The sequence below is a fragment of the Bacillus rossius genome, chromosome 13 (genome assembly GCF_032445375.1).
Source record: "Bacillus rossius redtenbacheri isolate Brsri chromosome 13, Brsri_v3, whole genome shotgun sequence".
NCBI classification, from domain to species: domain Eukaryota; kingdom Metazoa; phylum Arthropoda; class Insecta; order Phasmatodea; family Bacillidae; genus Bacillus; species Bacillus rossius.
The window spans coordinates 29,376,586-29,403,888 of record NC_086340.1 but is presented as its reverse complement, the minus strand read 5'-3'; the positions used below and the strand labels follow the sequence as shown (position 1 = coordinate 29,403,888).

The 27,303-nt window shown below is 36.5% G+C and overlaps 1 protein-coding gene across 2 annotated transcripts in view; it reads right to left on the bottom strand.

The window, feature by feature from the left end:
- The window catches only part of LOC134538417 (nuclear valosin-containing protein-like), a 73,419-nt gene extending 50,045 nt beyond the window's left edge, over positions 1-23,374 (bottom strand). For both annotated transcript variants that reach the window (XM_063379720.1, XM_063379721.1), the window contains exons 1-5: positions 23,017-23,374; positions 17,380-17,503; positions 12,570-12,685; positions 10,036-10,094; positions 3,387-3,528 (exon numbers count right to left, since the gene is read on the bottom strand). In XM_063379720.1, the coding sequence (XP_063235790.1) occupies positions 3,387-3,528; positions 10,036-10,094; positions 12,570-12,685; positions 17,380-17,503; positions 23,017-23,088 (513 nt within the window). In that variant the 5' untranslated portion in view covers positions 23,089-23,374. The remainder of the gene's footprint in view (positions 1-3,386; positions 3,529-10,035; positions 10,095-12,569; positions 12,686-17,379; positions 17,504-23,016) is intronic.
- Between the last annotated feature and the right edge of the window lie 3,929 nt (positions 23,375-27,303).

The following is a 27,303-nucleotide window of genomic DNA, read 5'->3' as shown; positions in this document are numbered from 1 at the left end:
GTTTGGCGCGCTCGTAGGCCGTGCGACAAACTGTGCGCGGCACGCGGAAAAATAAAAACAATTCAACATTTAATATTTATCTTTAAAATTTATTATTTTTATTTTTTCACCCGTGTTTAGTGGAAACTGCGGATGCAAAGTCCGCACAAAGGCGGGCCGTCTATACTGTGCGTGCTTGCCGACCTATTAGAACACAGGCGGTGTTTTATGCCTTTTGACCTTGGTCACATCGAAACATCCCGGTTATGCAACAATGCGGGTAAAAGTTATGTCCCCCGACAACCGCGTTAAATAGGGAGTGTACCCGTATTTTAATGTTATGTTTGTGCTCTAGGGAAAATCTAAATCTGTTTATCTGTTAACTGATTTGTTTACATAGCCGCTTTTATAAGAGGTGTGCATTACAAATTAAATGTTTACATATGGCTGTGTGTTTTAAAGTTATATAAAACCGGTTCTTAATTTCATAAAAGTGTTTTAATTTTGTTAAGTTTTAAACGTAATAACAAAGGATCCAGCTGCTTGCAACAGCAGGCAGACAGACGCGCGCGCGTGTTGAAGGTCACGCCTGGGCGGGCAAGCCAACCTGCGGACTGACGGTAAACATGTTACCACTTATCTCCCGTTACACTGTGCCATGTTTTCTTTATCTAACGTATTCGGTGGTAGGCTTAAAAAGATAAATGATATGACATATGCATTTTCAAGTATTATTCTACGCATTTATATTATGTAAAGATTACTTCCCTACACATCTTGGAACACATTAAATAATTTAGCCTTATATTTATGGGGACTAATGCTTCAGAATACGCGATTTCGATTAACACGAACATTTTTAGGAACGAATTAGTCGTGCTAAGTGAGGGATTGGTGTAGTTACTTTTCCAACTGCATTCCAACGTGTTTTTATTCTTTTTTTTTTACGCTGCGAAGGTACGTGGAAAAGATAATTGCTTGAGCTGTCAAAATAAACATCGCTGACGGCATCGGTCTGTCGCTGTGATTATCTACTCCAAAAACATGTCACAGCATTTCAGGATAGCATTGTTCTTATATCTTTTGTTTATAGCCGAATGTTTTCTACCTGATCCACACAAGTTCCTTCGCCACGTTTTGAACGAAAATAACCACCAGCCGGGTAGCATAGCCGAACTCTCGCGTGACGCGAATTCACTTAGCGCTAGTATTTATCGGAACCCATTGTTCAGGGTATGCGAGTCCGAGGTGTAATATGAATTTAAAAAGTTGTCATTTTTACACCATAGACTATTTGAATATGAAATCTATGCGAACAAAGGTGATTTTTTTTATGTATTTTGATATATTTGATGGGGGGGGGGGGGGGGGGGGGGGAATGGCCCGAATTCTCTATTGCGACCATTCCGTTTATAAGTCAGTTTTTCCGGAAACCGTAAGGGGTCGCATCAGCGGGATTCTACTATATTACTTTTTTTTTTTGACAAAACGTGTGATACAATAGTATGTTGAACCTCGAGAAATCATTTTCCGAGAGACTTAATGGAAGAAAAAAAAACTGTAAGCGGACCTTTACTTACATCAAATTTTATAATAGGTAAATGAACATACTGAGAACAATTAAAGCCAATGTAGCATGAAAATTATCATAAATGCTTACGATTTTACTGCAAACTTTGCGTGATGTGTAGCATAATTAATTTATTATATCCAGTTGTCCTTAGCACAATTTTCGGGCGAGCCATGTTTGTGCCATATTAAAGTGTAAAACTATTTAAAACAATGCCAGCACATCAGTTTTCATCTTTAAAAACTAATGCACACATACTCTTTGGTCACCATTCTATTAATTTTACTAATACAAATCTAAAGAATTTTTTTTAACGATAGAAAAGTAAATACAGCGGCCATCATGGCTACAGCAAAAAAGAAAACGTGTCCGTTTGTGTTGATGGCCAGCAGAGCGGCCCATGGCCAGAGAATTGTGTTGCTAGAATTGCTCCAGCGCAATTGCTTTTTAAACTACAGAGAATGTTACGTAAATAATTAGATAAAATTAAAAAGACAAGATAAACCAAATTCATTAAAAATTATTTTGCCTTGACACGTTTGATTCCAAAAGACTCTGAGTACTGAATATTGACCATGCTTACGAGCAGTTGTAATAAACAACTTTTCGATATATCGATTGGTAATCGCTTGACTGTTTATTGCCGAGAATAAAACTGATACATCGAAGATCTGTTTACTTTCATAAACTCTTTTTTTTTTTTTTTTTTTTTTTTTTTTTAATTTTCAGAAGAAGAAATGAAGTTTAGAAAGTTGTTTTTCTGCTTTTGGGAACATTGTCACTTCCAAGAGGCAATGCCTGGATCCAGAACATCTAAAGGAATTGATCTTTTGCACTGCAATTTACGTAAAGTTGATGGCAAGGTGTAGGCTTGGCTTTTTATAAAGACATTTCTACATCACTGATTGTGTTTTATTACTAAACCATTAGAAGATAGATAAAAATTTACATGTTACTTGAGTAATAAAAATGTATATAAAGCTAAAGAACATTACTTTTTTAAACAACAATTTATAATATGCCAAATTTTGACTGTAATTATTCAGATTTATACCTAGAACTTAATTAGAAAATATTCGCAAATTATTCGCTATTCGCTAATATTTGCAATTATTTGATTCACATTTGATTCGCATTGAAAAAGTCACATTCGCACAGCCCTAACAATAAAGTCTTATAAAGAATTTGATACCCTCTTTCTTTACATTGGCTGCTAAGATAAGTAATTGGTTAACAAAGACAATATTCAAAGAACCTTATTTTCAGCTAATCCCTGTAAATGAAACTAAAAGATTGATGTGTAGAACTGTTATTTAAAATAAATGTGTTTTTTTTTAAACTAGTATTATTTATTTTTAAGTAAGTCCACGAATCTAATCTTTCACCAGCCATCCTGTACTGGGTGCTGAACCTAGACATTTAAGATCCTGGTAAAAGAAAGATTTTTTTCAGTTAAGATAAAATAAAAGGAGTAAATACCTCTTGCATGATTATGCCAAGTGAGGGTTTCCCCTAGTAAAGCTTAAGATCACTCAATTATCGATTTAAATTTATTTAGTGGGTATTTAGGACTTACTTATTTTGATTTATTTAACTATTTATTACAATACTGACAATTTATTACTTTAGCAATTTGCAATACGGCAAATCTCTGGGAGCATTCATAAGCAGTCTTGCTTGAGTTTAAAATTATATGTAAAAACTGTGAGCATTTTTCAACTAATTATGTACATCCTTTATTAGCAAGTATCTGTTGATACATGAACAATTTCAGTATATATAAGTGATTAGTACTATATAATATAAAATAATAAACACCATTATATGTTCAACTTACCCTAGACTTGATAGGCACAATGGTAATATTTGGCATGTTATTTTTGAATAAAGTCTGTCGGATATCTTTGCTTGTGTCTTTATCAACAGGTTCATCTTCATCACTACTTATATTAATCAATTCTTTTTCACCTTTAGATTCTCTAAACACAAACATAAGACACAAATACTTTAGAATCACTATTTTAAAACACACGAAACTCTAATAAAGTTTTATTAAGGAGTAAAAAAGTATTATTTTATTTATTTATTTGTAACTGTCACATGCCCACCAACAGCCGAGGGCTTTAGCGATGGGCAAGACAAATACAGACAAGGACACTGGTCGCTGAAGCACATTGGCAGAAAGATTCAGCTGAGGAGAATCCAACAGGTAGGCATAACCGCAGTTGGCCAACATATGCAAGGAAAGAGCGTAACATACCTGCAGAGACCAGGCAAATCAGAACAAATACAAACAAACACCACGGCCGGCGCGTCCATATAGGCGAACTAGGCAACCGCCCAGGGCACCAAGTAGCTGGGGGCGGCGCAGCACGACACATAACAGCTCATATAATATGTTTAACGATTATTGAAACTAAATGAAAATGGATTTTTGTTACAGTTTGGAAAGTTTTTATTGATGTAAGTAATTATTTAAAGTCCACAGTGACCGGTTTATGATTTGTAATAAGTAAAAAAGTAAAAAAAAACACAAGCCTGCTTACATTTGATTGTTGACAAAATCTTAGGCTTACGTGATGTATTTTGAAGCAAGGAAAATTTTTTTTGGGGTGTCCGGCCAGGGGGGGGGGGGGGGGCATTAAGGTTTTTCGCCTAGGGCGCCAATTTACCTTGCACCAGCCCCGACAAACACATATATATAATTTACACAAAGTATACAAATAAAATCATACAGGCACACAAACAGTAAAATGAGACACATAATAAAAAAACAAGAATCTACCAATAAATTTATCAATAAAATTAAATAAACATTGCAAGAATAATTGATAAGAACTATTGAGATATGATTATATGTAATTTACTGCACAAGTTTGCTTGTTAAGAGTTCAAGTATATTAAAATTAGAGAGTAATCTGCAAATGACATTGTTCTTTTGATTGACTGATTGTTATACTTGCGATTGGGTATAAGGTAGACAACAAACGGCTAGCTCTACGATCTAAGAGAGAAGTAATAACGGTGAAGAGAAATGCTTAAGCTTCATAAATTAATAAGTTTAGTTTGTATTCTTTCAATATTCTCACATAGAATTCCAAACTACAGAACAATATTCAAGATTTGATCTTATTGAGAAAAAAAGAGAAAGAATTGATTCATGATTGGTCGCATAATAAGTAAAAGTTCTTCTTGAACTAGAGATTAGATAATTAACATGTTGGTGAAAAAACAATTTAGCATATAAGAAAATACAAAGAACTTTTACAGAAAACGTTTTTGAAAAAGTATAAGCTTATATTTCCTAGTAAAATAAATAATTTTTGTTTTATTGATGTTAACGTCAAGTGTTACCACATTAAATTAACACCAGTAATTAATTGAACTGATGTCCCTTTGAAGGTGAATACAATCATTTAAAGTATTAATAATAGAAAATATCTTCAGATCATCAGCAAATAAAACATGCATGCCAGATCATCCAGTCAAGATACACATTGTCCACACCACCATCTTAGATTTGGTATGTGGTATCTTCACACAAATATAAGCACCCAAATTTTTAATTTTTGGAATATTGGCCTTAGTTTGGAATTTAAAGTTCTTCCAAGTTTCCCTCTGTTTGGTGGAATTTTTTTAATCCGCAACCAAAGTCGAGTGACACATCTTGCTTCAACTTACATTTGTAATAACGGTTATTAATGTAGAATCGTGAAATTCACCATACTTATTCAGCATTTTACGTAGATTTCAAATATCACTCATAAAATGTAATTAAATGCCCAGTACGTGCAATTTATGTTAGAAATGGGAAAAAATGAATTACCAAAAATGTAAACATCCGTTCAGTAATCCTATTGTAACTTTTTTCTATTAATCTTTACAATTAGGAGCTTGGTACCACTAGGAAGAGCACAAAATTTGCTACAAAATGGTGAAATAATTTTTTGGATATTTACCTTCTCAACCTCACCACACCTAAAGAAATGTGTTGGTGGATATGATTTTTTTAACTGTGCATACATACAGTACATAGGTTTATATAAATATAATAAAATTACAGCAGTTAAAGTTAGGCCCGCAAGCTGTGCTCATGAAAACTGCATTTTTTTACAATACCGGTGTCACATGATGTTGTACATACCTGAAGTAGGCAATTCTTTTAAGTTCTTTATCAATGTAATCTATTAAGAAGCTGATTCCATTTTGACCATTTTGATGTAATTTTTCTCTCTCATGGATGTCAGTTTATAATGCACCCTTCCAAACTGAGTCTCAAGTTCCGGAACATCAACAGTGCAAATAATGTAGACTGATGGCACCCAGCATGAATCTTCCTGGCCATAATTACGATGTTCTGGCCAGTAAAATAATTTAGCTGGCCAGTGTGGATGCATATAAATTAATCATTGCATCTTCATCTTCTTTTTCAAGCACTAACCCAATATAACACTTATCATCATAAAACTGAACACACATACAAATTTATTTTTAATTTTGAGGTCTCACTTTTTTTTCAGTCAGAGTACTCTAATGAAAAATTCTCATCAGAGCTAATTTGCTTAGCTGCTATTATAGTTGTAGATAGTGGGATGAAATAGTGCAAGGACCTTGTTCCAGGCACAGTTGTGAACTCTGAGAAACACTTAGGCTTTTCTTCCACTGCGTGAACGTCATCTTCTATGATCAGCTGAAACTTAGTTTTGAAAAGTTTTTCATTGCAAAATTGGAACATCTGCTCAGTTGTGAAAATTTGATCTTTAAACGGTCTGTGCAAGCTCACTCTAGATACTGTTCTTTTAACACATTCTCCACACCATCACAAGCTGTTTTACCACGGCATGTTGCAGGAAAGGTCCAAGAAGCTTTAAAATCAAAATTTTCCAAGTGATAGCAGAGGTTGGCCAAACTTTTAAAATTCTTGTATTTTGCTGCACTACCGTCTGTGATATACTCCACTCGATAAATGTTTAGGAATTCTTCATGAATTAATAAAGCTCAATCTTCTTTGAACCTCATATACAAAGAGATCATCATGGTTTAGGTAATCTGAGATAAAGCACAAAGACATTACATGTTTCTCCATCCTTTCTGAAGTACAGAATGATTGGATGTAATGTGTATGACTGAATTTCATCTGGACAACAAAAAAATACTGCAAAGTCCATGAAAACTAGTACAGTAGAGCACCCCTCAACGCTAGAGGTGGGTTGCAGAGTATCAGTAAGCTACTTTGTAACTGATACATGCCTGTATCAAGTACTACAAACAAGTACACTATTCAAGTATCAAGGACTTTAGTATCAGTGTAGAATTCGCCTGGAGCAACACCACGGCCAACATGCGCAGAACCCGATCGCAGATGACGGTCACTTGGGCGGAGCTTGTGAAAGGGGAGGGAGCGGCACGATGAATAAGGGATAAAGAAGGGAAAGAATGTAGGGGAGGGGAAGCCTAAGATTTACATCAAGTTCTGTCCCTGCCCGAACACGCCCGAATAGTCACCTTCGGCCAACCTCGGGTTTATTTATATAAATTTATATTTCTCTGTTTATTTTAATGTAGCTATACTAACTTAACTAACCGTCCATAGTGTTTTAATGTAGCTAACCTAACTGACCACTTTTAATATTTGAATTCATTTTTCCTGCGCAAAAATAAAACAAATCCCGAGGTTGGCCGAAGGTGAATATTCGGGCGTGTTCGGGCAGGGACAGAACTTGATGTACATCTTAGGCTTCTTATCAAAGTACGCTCAGTGCGCAGTACGTGCTCCTTGCAAAGATTGAAGACTCCGATTACGAAAGGCGTGGAAAGAGAACACCAATATCTTTTTTTGACTACGAAAATGTAGAATGAGAAAACTGATACCTTTTTACAACTACAAAGAATATAGAACGAGAAAACTGATACCTTTTTACGCTGGTGATGACGGCACGGAGGATGTGTAACCTTTAACGAGAATGCTGATACCTTGTTGCTTCCTAGGACCGCTACTGTGCTACTGCTTAGCTGATACAGAAGTATCAGCTACTTGTAAGCAGTTCATTACTGTATCAGTAACAGGTTGGAGCAGATACCGAAAATTGCTGTAACAACCCACCTCTCCGCTCAACCGGAATCATTGGGGGGAGGTCTATTCCGGTTATGGAAAAATTCCGGGTAAGGGGAGTTGCGGTAGGGAGGCAAAGAAAGAAGCCATTACATGCTGCACATATTAACTTACGTATATGTATAGCCAAAGTTGTACTGTAAATATTTTCCACAGTTATAAAACCATACAATAAAAAATATGTAGATCTACATACGTACTGTTTTCAAAACGTGCCGGGTCATAAAACTCCGGGTTGGTTGAATTACCTTCATTCTAGCAAGCTGGCAAGCGGGTGTTTCTTATCTCTGTGGGTGGGTGTGTGCGTGAGCGAAGAGGATGATGAAGAGGGTTCGGGGGAGGTAGTAGGACTACAGCTGCAGTGTTGTGTTACTTCTGTGTTGACATGCTAGTGATTCACACTTCCTGGAGAGTGTATAGTCAATGCCACGCACAGTTTACATTTCACATACACAAGAATAACACTTCAAGCATCTCGTTTAAAAACACAGAGATAGAGAAATTCAGGTAAATGTAGACTGTTTAACCATACATTAACGTATAAATATGTACATAATACATATTTGTACACTAAATTATTGTCTACAAACTGAAAGCATCACACGTTGGAAGTAAATGTTACTTGCTATCACGTGTGTCAGCGTGTATAGTGGGAGTCGGTGTACATACTCTCGGGCCGGCCGGAATTCTCTGTTTACTTGACATAGTAAAACAATAAAACTACTTATAGCATAAACATCTTTATAGTAATTCACGTCCGATGCAAAAACAAGTGGTGTATTTACACAATGCGCGGGAAAGACTGGCTATAATTAGCTCTCTGACAGACGTGCGTGCGCGCGCCTACAAGACATGTACAGTCAGGCAAAAGCAAAAATGCCTTGTTCCAGTGCTGAAATGTTTTGGAGATGTTTTGTAATGTTTTAATTTTTTTGGAAAATTAGTTCCGGATATCGGGTGTTCCGTTTGTGGGAATTACGGTTGAGGGGTGCTCTACTGTATTTCATTTGGGTGAATGTTTTCTTTCCTTTGTTTTACATAGTTCGACTGCCGTTTAGAGACAATGAATGTGGTATTAAAGCTCCCAGTTTCTTCAAAAGCAGATCAATAAACTCACATAAAGGAAGGACAAAGTTTGTAAAAGGCTGCGATCAGTAGTTACCCATAATGAAAACTGAATTTCATCTTCATCATCAAAGTCAGTAAAAAAGTTTCTTACATATTCTTGTATTTTTTCAGAATTTGTACAGTTAGGACATATTCTTAACATGCAATCAAGGTTTTCACTATCACATACCAGTAAATTGATAAGGTCCTTTAGCTTTGATTTTCGTATATTTGTAGCACTTAAGTAAAGTTTTGGATTCTGGTGTATTGAGCAAACACAAACCGAATGTGTACCTGGCTGACCACCTGTGACACACCATTTTAGCTGCAGCTCACAGAATTTAGAAAATCCTACTTTATCACAAGGAAATTTCTCTCTGTATACTGTGTGTCTGGTGACGCCATCACCAACGGTGTTCTTTTCATGGCGAGCTGAATTTCGGTCAGTGGTGCTGTTACCCACAACAACCATAGTTGCAACATCATCACGTGGCACATTCTTACCTTGCGAGGCGCTCGACAAATTCTTGACAAATTGGCTACAGGTTTATATTATAGAGATGACCACTTTGAAATAGCAAACTTTTTTTGATTTCACGCAGTTCATTCTTAATATCTGCAGTTTCAGAACGACAGTCCATCAAGAAGGTTTTGAGAATAGTATTATAGTTCTTCAATTCATCAACCTTTGCACAAAGGGTAACAACCGTTTTAATCGTATCTTCCATCTTCAATACATCCAATTTTAAGTCTACAGTCGAGGGATGACTATGAATGACAGTCTGACTAGATACAGAGTTCTTCAGTGGTGACTTGAACATGACAGTTTGATTCAAAAGTGAAAAATTAATTATGAATGTACATCATACAGATGACAATAAGATGAAATGTATCAAATAGGCCGGGGGCCACTCACTAACACGTCCGTAGGCTATGAACGCTCGGCCACGACTGCAGAAAATATTTTAGTGATTATGGACCAGGCTCTCAGATTTGATTTTTAAACCTAACACTTGTTTATCAAAAAATTAAGACATTTTTAATATAAAATGAGTTAAGTTTTTAAAAAATAATAATTCAGACATACAAAAGTTGATCCCATTCAGTAAACAATAATAAATAACTTGAAATTAAAAAATCTAACTTTATATTATAAAATAAATTTAAACATATATATATTAAGCACAGAGGCTTTAAAGAAAAATTTAACACATTCCTACATGAAGATTTTGCAAGATTATTAATAAAAGTGAACAGAACTAGTTACCGTAAACTCTGAAAGTAGAGAGATGTTTGTTGCTCACCAGCTCTGCTACTTGCACGTTCCTAGAAACACATAAAAATAATAGTTCAGTTCAAAATTGTAATAATATGTATATAAAATTATTTACTTCTACTCAAAAGAAGTCAATCACGAAAGATATCCCTGCATTATAAACTGCTATGGTGTTTCCAAAGAGATGACTAGTTCGTTAGTAAGAAGTCATTATGGTTCAATTTTGGCACAAAACCGATATTTTTTTAGTAGTAATGGGTCAAATACCGATTTTCTCAAATTCGAATCTCAAAAAGTACTTTGAATATACCCCTAGAATCTGAATCTAGGTCTGAAGTGTCTAAATTAAAATAATGTAAAAAAATTAAAAATATTAACCATGTATTAACATTGAATTCATGAACTAAGTTTCCAGAATCAATATACAGTGTAAACTCTTTATAAAGTCACCTGATTTAACGACAAACTCCTTAAAACGTCGAAATTGCTTGACTTTGGTTGGTTTTCCTTGTTTTCTTTACAATAATACACTCTATATAGCGTCACGCTCACTCTATTTAACGACAACAATACAGCATTATAAATCAAATTGCCGAAGTTGATGAGAACTGCAGCTGTGTACGTTCTTTTGTATGCTGTTTTGCTGTTTTATTATCTAGCACGTGTTTACTTCGACTGACGTACCGGAGATTCTAAGAAATTTTGTCTTTGGTTTTTGTATGATTAACTTGCACATGTTCACCTCGGTCAATAGACTTTTGTCAAGTTGTTACACGTTATCATTATCGCAGTTGCTTACAGACTTTCAAACTGTAAACATGGCGAGTAAATGAAAATTTTTGTGCATTGACGAAAAAGTTTTATTAATACACTCAATAGAGGCGGGAGGAAAGATTAGTGATGTTGAAAGACGCTTTGGATTCAGCCGCTCTACCATGTCTACAATATGGAAAAACAAAGAGAAAATTCTGCAAGCAGAGGAGAATGGAAAATCTGCTAAGAAATTAAAGAAACCTCAATACAAAAATCTGGATCAAGCGATGCTATCATGGTTTTATAGACAACGCCAGACTAATATGCCTGTCTCGGGGCCCATCATATTATTATAGAATAGTAAAATGATGTCTTTTATTTCTCTCCATTTAACGACCACCTCTATAAAGCCAAAAAATGCTCAGTCCGTTAAGTGTCGTTATATAGAGTTTACACTGTACATACTTATATCGTAATTATATTGTGACCAGTGCATGTGCGTATGCATGTGTTTGTCAACCTTGACTTCGAGCTTTGGAGGTCAAGGTCGTGACAATATTTATAAATTATATCTTAAAAGTACAACTCTTGGGGAATGGTAACAGGATAGGTACCTATGAAAACACAATTGACCTTGTAAACTTCAGAGGTTATCAGTGTTGGTTTTTTTTTTAATTGACTTTCCTCTAACATTTTTCTATAAATATTTTTCCTTGAATTTTGAATCCTTTGAATATTAAGGATTTGATGGTATTTCAGGATTTGATTAGCCCATCCTTAGATTTAGTGCTGCGATATTGGATGTGAGAACGAAGTTCTTTTCCCAACAGTTCACTACAGTGAACTTTCTGTAGCCCTGAGTTTTTGTGCTGAATAAATGGACATATATAAAGAAAATTAATTATCTTCCATAAATTAAATAATTTATAAATAGTAGCCATTACAGAATGGTAAAAAATATTTAAGTCATGTTTGTTGACTGACGCATACAATCAAGTCTGACATTTCGCATCACGAAGGTAATGGCAAAAAAAAATAATTACAAAGAGTGCAGATGAAGGTTTCAATGTGGCATCTGAACCTGACTCTAAATATACACAGAGACCAGGTAATTTTGCAACGTCGTTTCCCTGAATTATAATAGTTTAAATTACTGAAAAAATATTCTTGCCTTGTGATTTCAATTGGTTAATTTGATGTGATATGAATATTTTGTTGATAAGTAAACTCCATTATTACATTTCATAGGGAAGAAACCTATGAACTCCCACTTTGCTGGTGGCTATTAGCATGACACATGGCATAACTTTAACTCATCAATTTTGTATGTAAGTTTGTATTTTACAAAATACATCCCCCCTCCCTTTTTTTAATTGCCACCAACACTTCTGATCACCATCTCCAAACAAATGCTCAGCATATGTCTATCAATACACATCTATAACCACACCTTTAAATTGCCAAGGCAATGCTTCACACATTCTCCACCACTACTTTTGTATCCCTTTAACGTGCCATGCCCTGCCAATTATATCAACAGTGGTTAAAAATATTTGTTTTTTTTTGGGAATTGGATTTAACTACGATGGGAACGAAACTATTTCATATTTATCTAATAAATGCACACAAAATACTTAATTACATGAAATTTAGTAGCTTAATAGTAACTACTTTACAGAGAAACGTTCATCAGCCAACACAGTGCTGTCACAGAAGATTAGAAAAAGAATTTCACATTTTCTTCACACATGGAATACATTTAGTTTACTTACATGTAAGGACTCATAATCACTTTCAACTGACGAAATATCATCATCACCACCGTCTTCAGTAAATTGATCACCCAAGTGTGATTCTTGTTCGTATTCTTTCACAACGGCACCAAAAGCTACAAAAAAAAACACAAAATTAATTAGGAAGGATTATTATGTAACCAAGAGTACAAGAAACCAATTGGTAAAAGCCCACAAGCAGAGTAATACTGGTTAAGAGAATTAAAGGTGTGTGAGGTTGGATTATATGCCTAATAAAAACAGAATCCATTTGATAAAGTAAATCTGCATGTGAACACTATGCACTAACCACCCAACATCTGTTTAACAATGTCTGGAATGCAGTGTGACAATGCATCAATGCATGTGTGTACGTGAGAAATAACTGAGTTTAAAAAAGCAGTAGCTGTTGTTACGACAACGGGCAAGCTGACCGTGCTATGGCGTCTGCGCCGACAGGTTGTCAGCACGAAATAGTGAGACAGTGCATCTCATTCGCAGGCCAGGCTGCCGTCGCATAAGGGGGAAGGGAACGAGAATCTCGTCAACACAGCTGCCGACCTAAGATTTCTAATATCACCGCCACAAAAAAAAAAAGGCATTTTCTGAGTGGTAGTCACAACGGAGCCCGGCTGTGACACAGTTCCTCTCGCTGAAGCAAACGCTTTATTGATAAGTCAGCCGCGGCCGCGACACAGAGAAACAGCAATGATGAGAGACTTACTAATAGGTGATAGGGAGTTGGTTATGGTCTTAACATAACATAGGTTGACAAAATGTTAACTTAACTGGATGACGACTAACAAAAGTTAGTGTAAAAACTGTAGACAATTGCTACACATGTCAATAAACAAATATCTGAACCCTTCTACCTGAAATTACTGTGAGAAGGGCATGATAACAGCTGGGGCTGAAGGCCAGACAAGGCAACTGGGTAAGGAACCAAACATAACACTATATTTATTAATTATTAAAGTAATAATTTTTAATGCAAATAAATTATGCATACAGGAACATAACCTCACTTATTAAATACACTTGAAAAAGTTTATAAACTAATTTCTATTACAATAAATAAAAGTTTTAAATGATATGGATGGGTGTTCAACATCAATCACTAAAGTATAAGATTTATAAGCACATATATAATTTTTATTTGTAGGTAGCTTTTTTTTGTAGCCTATGAAAATTTTGTTACATGCACACATCGTAAAATCACGCTCATAATTTTTTTCATAATGCACCTAAAGAAGTGTAACTTAAGAAATTATTACTTAATTTAAAATTAAAATAATAAAAAATATAGAAAACAATATAACTTGTGAATTAAAATATTATTGCTAGTGAAACCAATCGTGACCAAATAAACACACTGTAGTTGTCCGTTGTATATGGCACTCACGAAGCAAGCAATAACAGGCTCAAACGCACAAGAGTTGTTACGTCGACGAATATTTAGTACTTAGTAAACTCACGTGTAATAAAGTGCAGTGTAAATGACTTGTGTATGTGAGCATGATGTCACTATCTTAAAAGTCAATCACACCAGCCTAAAGAAACTTATTTACTCACAAGAGGTTATCTTTAAACAAGAATCATGATGCTCTAAAACTTTTCAATTTTAAGATTTAAGTTTAATATTAAATGAAATAACATCAACATTTTTAATTTTCTAAACAATTTTGTACTTTCAACTTTATTGTGAACCTTCACTGAACAATCAAAACACATCAATGAGACAAGCAAGTAGTGAGAACATTTAGACTTCCGCAGCTGGCGGAGAGTTAGCGAGTCAGTGGGATAACACTGAGCAAGTTTCTTTGTAGCAAGTAGATTAGTGTTGCAGGGTGTGTGTGTGTTATTTAACATATTTGTGTAATTTTTGGGGCACGTAAAAATTGAAACAAACTGGAGGTGGGTGATAAGAAGACAATGTCTCAAAATAAACCTGAAAAAAAATTGTGAAAAATCCACATAGGAAAATGTTATGCTTAAAAATTACATACAGTGAAAATGTCTTCAGGACCATAGCAATGCCGATCAATATTGTTTGAACTGATGTACTGAATGTGAAATGTAACCATAGAAAAAAGTAAACACTGTACTGAAATGAAAACCAAAAAAGAGTCAAGTTGGAAAAAAAACAGTTTTTTAGGTTTAAACCAACCTTTTTTTATGTTAGTTATTTTTGTACTCAGCATTTTCAAATGAAAGCTTAAACATCCCGCTCTCTGTCACTCATGTTGAACCAGTAAAGTTAGAACATCAAAAAACTGAAGTCCAGCAAATCTGCACATTTGATTGGGACTTAGGGCCAAATTCAGAGAGCTCTTTCGACAGTTATTCACACACCAATAGGCTTTTCCATTGAAGCTGCTCGGCAGAGAAGTTTTTCAGTGGTTGGTTGACTGCTGGATAAGGAGAGCCAACCACTTGAAAGTGAATGTGGTCTGAAGCTCATTAGAATGCCTGTTCAGTTGAAAATTGGCGGAGCAGTTGGTTTTAATATATAATTCCCACATAAAAACGTGTTCATGTATGTTTGTAATTGTTTAAAACATTTTTGTCATATGGCAGATATGTAAAATATGTTTTGGAATTAAAAATGTGTTTTTAAAGAAATCGTTTCGCTCGCAAAGTGTGCATCAGACACGTGTTTTGTAGCGATGGCAGAAGATTTGGATGAATTTCCAAATCACATTGACGAGGTTTTTGAATTTTTTGATGATCTTAAAAATGAAAATCCAGTTCCGCGAAGGTATATAAGAAATTTAGCAGACCCGTTTGATTTTTATCGGGATCAAGTGTTCGAAACACAATTTTTTTTTTCTCTGTAAGAAACTGCATTTATTTTTTGTTTTTTTTCGATTACGGTTTTGTGCTTTCTCACGAGATCAAAAATAAACACTTTTTCATCTGGAGAAAACACTATAATTTTAGACAACGTATCCATCTTAAGAAAATTTCTCAACCTCGTGTAGGGTTACCAGACGTCCGGCAAAAGGAGGACATGTCCTCCTTTTTATGTATTTTTTTGCGTCCGGCCGGATTTTCCTTAATGCTCCAAAATGTCCGGCTTTTTTATAAAGTGAGATAATTCCTGCAGTTACACTCTGAGTAAACCACGCGCTGTCCGCAGAGTCATCCCACTAGTAAGTAGTTCTATGACAGCTTGACAGGTAGCAGCACATGCAGAAGCATGTGTTTTTAATATGCTGTATATGCGTAGTTTGTTTGATTCTTTATACTGAAACTGTATTAAATGACAAAACATTGTAAAATATCGTACTCCATTGTAATTAATTCATGGCTTTAAAAGAAAAATGTATTGTCCTCCTTTTTAGTGAATTGTCCTCCTTTTGCGAGATGAATGTCCTCCTTTTTTATTATCAGTGTCTGGTAACTCTAACCTCGTGTCCAATCCAAACAAAATATTATTGTCAGCGTGAGAGCAGACAAAAGACAATCAAAATGAAATAGGGCGCTTTTCCACACACACTCCAAGTATTTGATCTAAGAAAATTTTTGTGCCATGTTGCCAGATCTTCACTGAAAGTGGATGGGAACAAGCTTTCAGCTGGCAGTCATTTGAAAGGCGTTTTTGAAGTATGAGAGGTGGAGAGAGTGCCAGATGAATGAGAGTTGGATGCGCTTTCGAAGGTCAACTCTGAATTCGGGCCTTAACCACAGAAAGGGTATTTTTCCACAGGGGGAGGATTCTCCATAGAATGGGTGTTGAATTATCTATTTAATATTTTTAATTTGAGAGGATTATTTAGCTTTGTATAATTTACAACTTATTCATATAATTTAAATAAGATCTTGATTAGTATACAATATTTTGTTCCTGTAAATTACAAGAAACAAAAAGACCAAACTTTTGTTAATAGAGTGGAATTAGACCCTTCATTAAACATATTAAATTATATTTAAAAATGAATGATTAAAATTTTTTTTTATAAAAACTACTTGGTTTGAACAATGGTTTAAACTGTGTTTCAAACCATTGTAGTTGAAATCAGCCAACTCTAGTACTAGGTAACTGTGTGTCACAAAATTATTTTTCAAGGTGTTATTTTTTTTTTAATATCTGATATTGATATTTAAAGGTGCAGAAAATTTTCTTTTTGTTCAAACATCTTGAAAGCTGTTTGCTATCACAATCTAATGTACAGCTGTAGGACATACATGTATTATACTTTTAGTGTGTTTTTATTATAAGAGAAAAAAGTTTTTTTTTTGTTTTAATCTGTAAATTAAAATAAGCACTATAGTGACCATATTGTAAAAACATGGCTGGTTGAAAACATGCTAGGTGTGGACTATAACTTCAAGATGATAATAAAAATTGTACCAATGTTTAACCAGCCTGTTTAGGTGTATTCAAACATAAGTAACCAGTCTGTTTCCATGAAAAGTGAAAGACTGCTGACTAATGAGGAAGACCCAGAAGGGCTCTAGGGCTGTATACAATGTCCTTGCCATAGCAAGGCTTCAGTCTCCACGCTCCTAGCCGGCAGCCTGCTCAAAGGAGGTCCAGCCCACACATAAAAACATGTACTAACTACATTCAGGTGACAGCAACAAAAATTGCATCCTAATTAAAAAATTCATGTGATACAATTATCATAATTTCCTTAATATACAGTAATTCACACAACTTTTAGTCTCTGTGGTTTGTGCAATGACAGAAAAATTAATGTATTTTTTCTCTCCAAAACGCTGAGTCGTCCAGGATATAGAGGTGTGAAGATTTGAGGAATTGACTGCAATTAATCGATAAAGCTAAATTACACGACTTGAGTCATACCTTTAGCGACAAGTCCCTGGAATACTTTTCTGTCTCTTCTCAAATATCCAGGATATGTCCTCTGCAAACTATCAGCCATTTCTTCAATGTCAATTTCCACTACATCTTTGTGGTCCTCCAAGTACTACAAATAAAACATTATATATTAAACCACAAAATGTAAATACAAAAAAGTCTTCATTTCAATCAACAACGCTCAACTTACTTCAAATGCAAACATACTTCATGTTTGGAAATATTTGTCTTTCGCCAATGATGTCACCTTTTTGTGGAAATTAGAGACCAACTATTCATAGTATGTTTGGTTAATCACATCACTGTACCATTTAATGACGTAGTAAAAAGTACGATTTGACGTAATATAGACTTAATAGTAAAACATTCAACAAGACAATATAATAGCAGGACTTACCATACCAGTAATATTAGTAGTATAATGCAGGACAAAAATAAATTACAAGCTATTATAGTTAAGCATTATCTGTAAATAATAGACAATAATGTGCAACAAGGATGAACTTTGTTGCAATAAAGCCACATATACTATAATTATACGCTACAGTACCTCCACAAAGAATTAAGAAGAATTTTTTAAAATTTTTTTATAGGTAATCAAAACCAAGTACATATAAAATATAAAGATTTCATTATGAAAAATAAAAATTTGAGCAAGTCTTTTAGTACTTGCCAATGATATGTGAACATCTAACCTCGGCAATGAACAAATTCATATGTTTTCATGTTTTTCATGTTGCAAACAAACTTATAATACATAACACTGACACAAAATTTAATACAGAATTCTTTAAAAGAATACTGAGCATGATAAATAAACTGATAAACAACATATTCTCTTTTAAAATACTGTACCAAAATTTCTGTATGTGAATCACACACACGTACTTTCTGCACTCGCCGCTAGAATTCGCTGCCTGAATCGTAAACACTGCTTGCCACCATTAAACGTAGATAGCAACTAGGGCTGAGCGAAAAGGTTATTTTCCAAAACCAGTTATGGCAGTTATGGTTCTGATTGAATAACTGAATATTTAGATGGTTAACGTTATCAGTTATTGGGCATGAAAGTCCATTTTCAATCATTCACTTTTCCAATTGCAAAGAGCGACTAAAATTGATACTGTCGAAGAGAATTGAAAATTAATTTAGTCTTTTGGGTAACATTTAATGTAGATACTGTAGGATCATTGAAATGTACGAATTCTTGCAAAATGGACTTCATTATCTTATATCTGGTTCCTGAACTTCAATAGTTGTATAAGACTTTGAAGTCATGAAAAATTGTGTAGTAGCCCTTATACCAAATTAAGAACAAGTGAATGTTAAATAATAAATTATTAAAATCAGTGTAATTAATTTGTTGAAGCAAATTTCTATAATTTTTTCATTAGGTTTTTCTCATTTTTAATTTTTTTCCATATGTACATTTTTCCTAGACTTCTTCAGCAACCCCACCACAAAGTTTGTAAGGGTCGCAGATATTCCGTAAAAAAAGTATTAAAATTCCCAAATGTTGTGTTTTTGAACACTACAGATGTGCCTGGTTAGGGTGGAAAACCAATAAGTGTGGAAACAGTCTTGTTAAACATTCCTGTCTTTTTGAAAACAGCCTCGGCTATGTTAGATTCCTAAGGACCTCTCGAGAACCACAGGATGAAGTATCAAGTGAACAATAGGGTGGCAACAACAATCAGGCCACTCTCTCGTGGAAAACAGTCTGGCTATGCTATTTAAAACACAACATGTTGACAGCCGTCACTGCACAGGCTACCTAATGTAACCTATGAAAGGTAATTATCTCAGAAACCAGTTAGAATTTATCAACGTCAGGGTCAAACAAGGAACGTCTGTAAGTACTACTGGAAAACCCCATTTTCTAAATTTTATGAATTTTTTTTTACAGAAAAGCCAGAACGTAAGAATTTTACCAAAAATTCCATTTTTGGATTTATTTTACCATGGTATAACCCTCTCGTCATCAAATCCCATCACATACACAAATAAGCCACCACTGGTTCTGCAACGTGTGTAAGCTACCTATATCTACATGCAAAAGAGAAACAAGCTGTAAACATCTTACGTCGCAGCTTTTCCGTAAAGTTAAAATAAAATTACAAAATACCATTCTCCAACAATAAGAGACGTTTCTGTATATACCTTGAAAACAGGGTTAATAAATACGTGATAGTTCATGAGAAATCACACTTTCTATTTACAATACAATACCTGTGCATGGATGGTGCCACCACAATTTATTGTTTACACATATATGGGTTTGTGTGTTTATTATGGAGAACTATAGTCATTAAATTAAGGCAAGAATTTTTTTTTTGACATTTACTTTAAAGTAGTGTTTTAATCATTCATTGGTAACGTCAGCAACGTAAAAAATACTTTAAAATATTGTGGATGGATGGTTGGGTTAGTATAGTGTACCGATACACGGCCCATATATATATATATATATATATATATATATATATATATATATATATATATATATATATATATATATATATATATATATATGGTCAGTAGGGCGTATTTAAGGACATATAAACAGTGTTTGAGGGGGCCTAGTCAACAATGGTCCGCGGTGTTGGTAAATATTTGACTTTTGAAGTGATAGTGTGACGGCGCATGCGCGCCAGCGCCAGGAGAATTAGCGGTAATCGGCAACCGCCTGAACTTAAAAACGGGCCAATCGGAGAGGCCGCTGGTGACGCTCAGCGGAGGTATAAAAGAGCCACCCAGCGTTTTCTCAGGGAGTCGGTCCGCTGCGCAGAGTCGGAGCACGTGTCGCATCGCGTGAGAAGTTTTCGCTACCCGCGATTCCGGGCTGCGGAATCGCGACCTGAAGTTGAACTTTCGGTATTATCAATATTTGGGACTGTATTTATCGAATTCATCAACGCGTCCGCGGTCCGGGAAACAACTACGCAAGCGCCGGAACTTAGCCTGTGTGAGTGCTCTGGTGACCTAAAGTGTGTGGTGCCTACTGGTGCATCGCAACGTACTTCCTGGGACAGCCGTCACGCAGACTGGAGACTGTGGAGCCAGTGCAGCATTCGCAAGGTAAGGCGTGGTCGCCTTGAGTTGGCGCCAGCGCATTGTTGGACTGCAAACTCCCCTCATCTTACACGGTGGTTCCAGCTACAAGACGTTATCGCAGAGACTGTGCCTCCTAATAGTAACTGTCCGCAGTCCCCCCAGAGGTCCTGGGGGTAGAAATAGCCTACCGACAGAGTTTTAGCGCGGAGCAAACCCCACCCTTATTTAATGTGTAGACGGCATCTACGTGTTGCGTTGGGTACCAACAATAGAGAATGAACTTGAATTGGACTGTTGTCGAGCCGGGTGCCCTTCGTAACGTCCTGCAGTTTCAATAACATTTTTTTTTTCTTCTGCTAGTCACATTGTGCCTCAGAGAACTTTAGCCATTATCAAGTATAAAAGTAATTCCAATGTTATGTTATTGTTTTGCCTCAATTTCCTTAATATTATTAAAATTTCTTGTAAAATCACCTATTGTTTGTTTGTACTACAGGTCAGTCTCCTTGATTATATTTTAAAGTTATGGCAAACAGGGCTAAGTAATGTTAGGCACTCGTGTATTGACAAATATCATCTGCCATTCATGCAGTCCTGTGTTTTTAAACAAACGAGGTGTTTGTTTACGTTTAGGTCACATCAGTCCAGCATAACGTGTGCCTGTCGTCATATTAGTGTGTTGCACCACAATAGGGACATTAAAAATACTGTGAAATCATGTCAACGGTAAGTTAGGTCAGGAAAGCCACATCTTAAATTGGTAATTCCTAAGCAAACATAAGAAATATTTTATAATTTTTTAATGTAGTCAACCAACCATTCCTTAAAGTTTGAAAGTATTTTTAATGTTGCTAACATTACCTATCAACCATTAACAATATTTGAATTAAAAATCATCAAAACAAATATACAAACCTACATGGGTAAACAATTAATAACGGTGGCAGCAGCAATGCACAGACAATGAAACGTGAGATAAAAACTGTGATTTCTCAGACACTATGACTTTTTTAAGGCTGCTTTCAAGGTAAATACAGGAACGTCTGTAAATATGTAGAGTAGCGGTATATGCGAAAAAAAATGCTAAAAATCCTAAAATACTTTTATTCTATGCTCTTTCACTTCCTCTTTTCAACTCAACCGGCGGAGATAAGAAATTCCAAATACTTTAGGAGATATCAATTTTTTTAATTTTGAACATGTAGAGTAGCGGTATTTGCGAAAAAAAAATTCTAAAAATCTGAAATTACTTTTATTATATGCTCTTTCACTTCCTATTTTCATTAAAGCCGGCGGAGATAAGAAATTCCAAATACTTTAGGAGATATCAAATTTTTTAATTTAGCAATACAACACCTGTACAACCATTTGAACGACGCAATTTTTGTTATTTTGCAGTGTGTTCGTGAATGCGTAATAAATAAAATAGTCGATTAGGTCAGGTCAGTTACATTATTAATACTTTCAAACTAAGCGGACATAAAAAATAATGTGAATTAATTTTAATGGCTGTTTAGTTTTAAAATATTTATAATGTAACTGACCTGACCAAACAAACCGGGACAAAGGATAAACAGTAGGAACTAAAATGGTCGATTAGGTCAGGTCAGTTACATTATGAATACTTTCAAACTAAGCGTACATTAAAAATAATATGATTTAATTTCAATGGTTCTTTAATTTTAAAGTATTCATAATGTAACTGACATGACCTAACAAACCCGGACAAATGATGAACATTAACAACTCACGTAAAAATTTTTTGTTACTTATTACTTGCGGAACAATATCCAAATAAAAAATAAGACTTTAAAATTAGAAACGTTAAAAGCCCACCTAAGTTGGAGGCGGGTACATTTCCTTTGCCATTAGAAGGAAATGGTGTAGTCGTTCACCTACGTCGCGATAACTCCGACGGAACATTAATAAATAAATAAATAATCACGTATTGGTTCATTTGAATATTGGCCAATCACGGAACTATCACGTGACAAAATTGTCCAATAAGAAACATAATAGATACTCGTAAACAAGAAACAATGGTAGTCGCAGCATGAATACGCAGGTATTGTGATGAAAATTATAAAATTTAATATCTCCTAAGTATTTGGAATTTCTTATCTCCGCCGGTTGATTTGAAAATAGGAAGTGAAAGAGCATAGAATAAAAGTATTTTCGGATTTTTAGCATTTTTTTTCGCATATACCGCGACTCTACATATTTACCAAATCTTAAAAACCAATTTATCCATCTGTCACAGTTTAAGGATTATATATGTGGAAGACCGAGCCAGAAACAATAAATTATTTATAATAGTATGTGAAACGAATAACACTTTTCACGTACAATTTATCAAACCTGTAAAACCAAACTATGTAGTAAAAGGAAATGTAAATTTGAATTACCGCCACTTTTACAACCCATGCGAAGCAGCGCTAGTGTACATAGTTTTCATCTTCAATGTTTCTACAAACTAACGGAGTGTCCGGTATTGGGCAATTTATTATTGAAAAAAAAAACTGTTCAAACTGTTTAATAATATTAGAAACGCTAACGGCATTTACATACCTGTTTCACGCGACGAGTAATTTTTTGATCACCCAGTAAAATTCCTCCTTTATTCTGATTTTTTCTCTCCATGATGATTAAATTTCAAGAACTTTATTGTTCATAAACAAAACGACACTATTCTAATTATTTACTCTTAAGCAAAACAACTTCACTAAGCACGCGTTGTATTTCTATCTTGGCTACATTTACGCACACGCGCGCACCGAAAATTAATAAAAATCAAAACATTGCCACTGACTAGCGTAGAGTACGTATCGCAAAGTTATAACAATAAATAATCAGGGGAAAAAAGAATAACACCCCCTTCATAATCGGCTAAAAATGCTATATTTCAAAATATGTTGAATAGGGCAAGATGGAGTATGCACTAGCAAAAACTAAACAAAACAAACCAGATCGTTTTCAGACAATCACAATTTTTTTTTTTTTTTAATATTTCATTCATTAGTAAAATAAATTCTTAACTTACAATAAAAGTGTATGTTCAATAAGGCGCAAGATAATTGAAATAATAAATTTAAGAACGGTCTTACACATAGGAGGGAAATTAATATTTTTTTATTTATGTTAAAGACTCATTACGCAACATACGATTAGAGCAGAGTAGGGTGGAATTTTTGAGGGAGTTGGGAACTATAATATTAATTATTACATCGGAGAATGTCTAACTGGCGAATTTATTTTTATCCAGACCAAGGATCAAGCCCATGGTCTGTGCCATGTTTGTTAGAAGCTCAAACAATTGTTGATGTGTAGTATTTCCATTGGGAAAAAGTTTTAAATTATTGATACACTGGAGATTCTAATTCATACTGCCATCATCCATGGCCCTGTATCCAAAACCTCTCGCTGAACTCAGTGTGGCGGATGCGAATTTCCACGAACACCAGGCTAGTCTCTAAAGTTAACACAGTCTGATGTGGTACACTGAGTTCAAGGCAGCGATTGTTCGTTATCTATTATAACTATTATTATAGCACTCCCCTGCTCAGCTTAAAATGCTGTACACGTGTACAGATATACAGGTGAAAACACTACAAATAATTAAAACTGGTTGGTCAATAGACTTTAATCCGACGTGTTTGTAGGGACACTACATAACCGTATTGGCACAATCACGCACTAAAAGCCCTTGTGACCTGATTCTGATGCAGTTTCTTTAACCATGCGTCCAGTGGACAGTGAGCGAGATACAATTATCTGGTTAGTCCTGCAGAGTAGGTTCTACACACCAATAGCTGTACAGAATGATAGTGCAGTCAGTAGGTGTGTTTGCGACACAATTACCCGCAGATCTCGGACGAGAGTCGGCTAGTGCCGTACATAAACAAACCACGTGCGGCAGGGTCACCAGGTGGTTGAGCTGTAGCAGAACAAGTTTAATCCCTTACTGTGAAATGGATCGGAGTCAGATTGGTTAGCATAGACCAAGGCAACAGCTTAATTAGGTACTCATGGAACAGAACGACTCGATCAAAGCTGGAACATTGAAGGCTTTCCCATGACACGAAATGTGTGCACTCCAGGCCGCAGCTTGATGCAGACTGTCGGAGATGGTGAAGGAGTGCGAGAGGGGTGGAAGCAACCTCTCGCGCCAATTCAATGCAAACAAAACTTAATTATTAGACTCACAGACTAAGTTTTTTACAGCTTCATTTATAATCAAATGGTGTTAAACATTAATGTAACAGGATTTATGTGATTATTTATGTTATGAATAATTATTGGCTGTTAGAGTTGACGTAGTCTTAAGTGCTCCTCCGGCTCGCTGAGGCCATTATTGCCCATTGCTGCTTCAGGATTGCGTGTGCGCCGGCTCCCGTGCGCGAAAGTGTAACAAATGGCCTTGGCCGAGAGGGGAATGCCCTGCAGAGGCACCACCATAACAGTGATGTGTCTTTTCATAAGGAATGTGTTTATGTAATTATGTGAGTGTGTAAATATCTATTTGTGTTGTTGTGTACCTGTAGATGTGTTTCCCGGGCGACTGAGTCGCGTCTCCCCGCCTGTGACCATGTGGGCTCCACGCACTTGCACATGAAGGGAAGGGGGGTAATTCATGTGCGCGTGGCAAGGGGGAAGGCCGCTGAGACATCGCGGAGCATGGGTCGAGTCAGTCGCCTGAGTGGGATGAGACAGTGCAGTCGCGAAATTGTGAGTGAGAGCAGAACGGACACTGTCAGTCGCGTCACCGTTGTCACATCCCCGTCATACGTGTCTTCGTCGGTCACATCACCGTCATTCGCATTGTCAGTCACGTCACCGTCAGTCACGTCACCGTCGTTCGCATCGACAGTTACGTCACAGTCTTTCGTGTCATCGTCATTAACGTCACTGCCAGTCACGTCACCATCATTCACATCACTGCCAGTCACATCACCGTCATTCACGCCACTGTCAGTCGCGTCACTGTCGTGTCACCGCCAGTCAGGTCACTACTACTGTCGTGTCGTGCTCAAAGTGCATGAAGCCAGGCCTCGCCCTGATGGACTGTCACAGATGGGGGCCGTGACAGCCCATGCGCAGTGTGTGACGTGTGCAGTAAACACAACTTAAAGTCATAAACCTTTTTATTTCACCCGAGTTAGGCTAGTTCCCTTGCCACATGGCACGAACCTTCTCTGCCGGAGCAGCTGGGCAGCGACTCCGAACCACGGAAATGGCCCTAACGTCGACAGAGTCAAACGGAAGATTGTTCGTCACTTGCTTGGACTATTCCATTTAATAGTACGTCGGGGTTAGCCGATTTAAATAATGTTCAATTAAATATGGGACTGACGCCAAGGTCGGTGCTCCTCTGTCGCACAGGCCATTGTGCCACATCGACTCTCGCCCCTATGGCGTGTGCGTGCCACGAAGCGGTGTAAGTGTAGTTAGGTGCAGCGAGAAGAACGATCATGAGTTCGATGGGTCGATAGGCTTTCCCGCGGTTTTCGAATGTTGAAGTGTTCATCCATCGTTGCCATGTGTATAATTCAATCATTTATGATTTTATAATTCTTAATTGATAATTGTTAATTTAAATAGCATTTGTCTTGCATAATTAAACAAAGATTATTCACTATTTGAATACGCCACAAATCTCAGCTCGAGTTGTTCCCGTGCTCCGCGAACTAGGCGCGGGAAACGTGGCCATCGGTAGTGCGGAGCTGCTGAGACCGCGGCAGTCGCAGTCTCTGCTTGCCCGGCTCAGGGGTCGGGTGTGTTTGCACAATAGGGGGTCTACAGCTTGCCAGTATTGCTTGTAACCGCCATAGTATAAGTTTTCTCAATACTTTTTCGCCGGCTCCACATTCGGTGCGAGTTCGCAAGTTATTTTGCACTACTTTCCTTCGTAGTCGCCGGGCCGCGTGCGCATACCCATTCTCAGGTGAGAAACTTTGCTCGTGAATTTCTAACATTACCCGCACTGGGCCGTATGCGGACTAAACGTGCCAACTTGTTAAACTTAAATTTCTAACCAATTCATTACCGTGGGAATCTGTGGTAGGCCGCGTTCGCCCACTTGAGAAACGTTTACGTGAGAGCCTTCGCCCATGTTTAAAGCCTTCCTTTCTGTGTAATGTCGAAATTCCGACATGTACAGTAACTGACCCAAATTCAACTTTTCGGAAAACGTACCAAATGCTTACATCTTCGCACAGTCGTCACACATGAACTCTCTAACAGTTATGTGTGTAACTTTAAAGTAACATTGTAATGTTCTATGTTTTGTGTTCCGTCGCTCATAGAGTGTTCGCCGTGTTCTCCGTTACGGACGTGCCATATTAAACAGACTGCCCTCTCGCATGATAACTCGCCATCTTCACTGCGCCCCGCCTATGTCATAACCGTGTATCTTGCTTCTTACAAGTATGCAGAGCCATGCTCCGGCACCTATACGAAACGGGCTGAGGGCTGTAGTAGCAACATGTATATAATAAATCAAAACCGTTTTTGTAGTTTCCTTCTTTCATTTAATCACTGCTGTCTCCAGCCACGTGACCAGCCCCCCCCCCCCCCCCCCCAACATATCTCACTGGGAATTAACTGACAGGAGATTGTAATAAAACTAATAATGCTATTCCTTAAAAGTTTTATGTGACTAAGAGGTTGCCACCTTCTGCCTTCTGCCAAGGTGATGTTGAGGGTGTGGAGTTGCTTCTGGGCGCCAACTAGCAATAATAGCTACGTGCTAGTGCGTAGCCGAGACTCTTGACTCAGGGCGTGACGTCGCCACGTGGCCGGCAGGCAGTAAGGGTCGTTCCGTCAGAGTTACCCCCGGCTGTTTTAGCCACCAGGGAC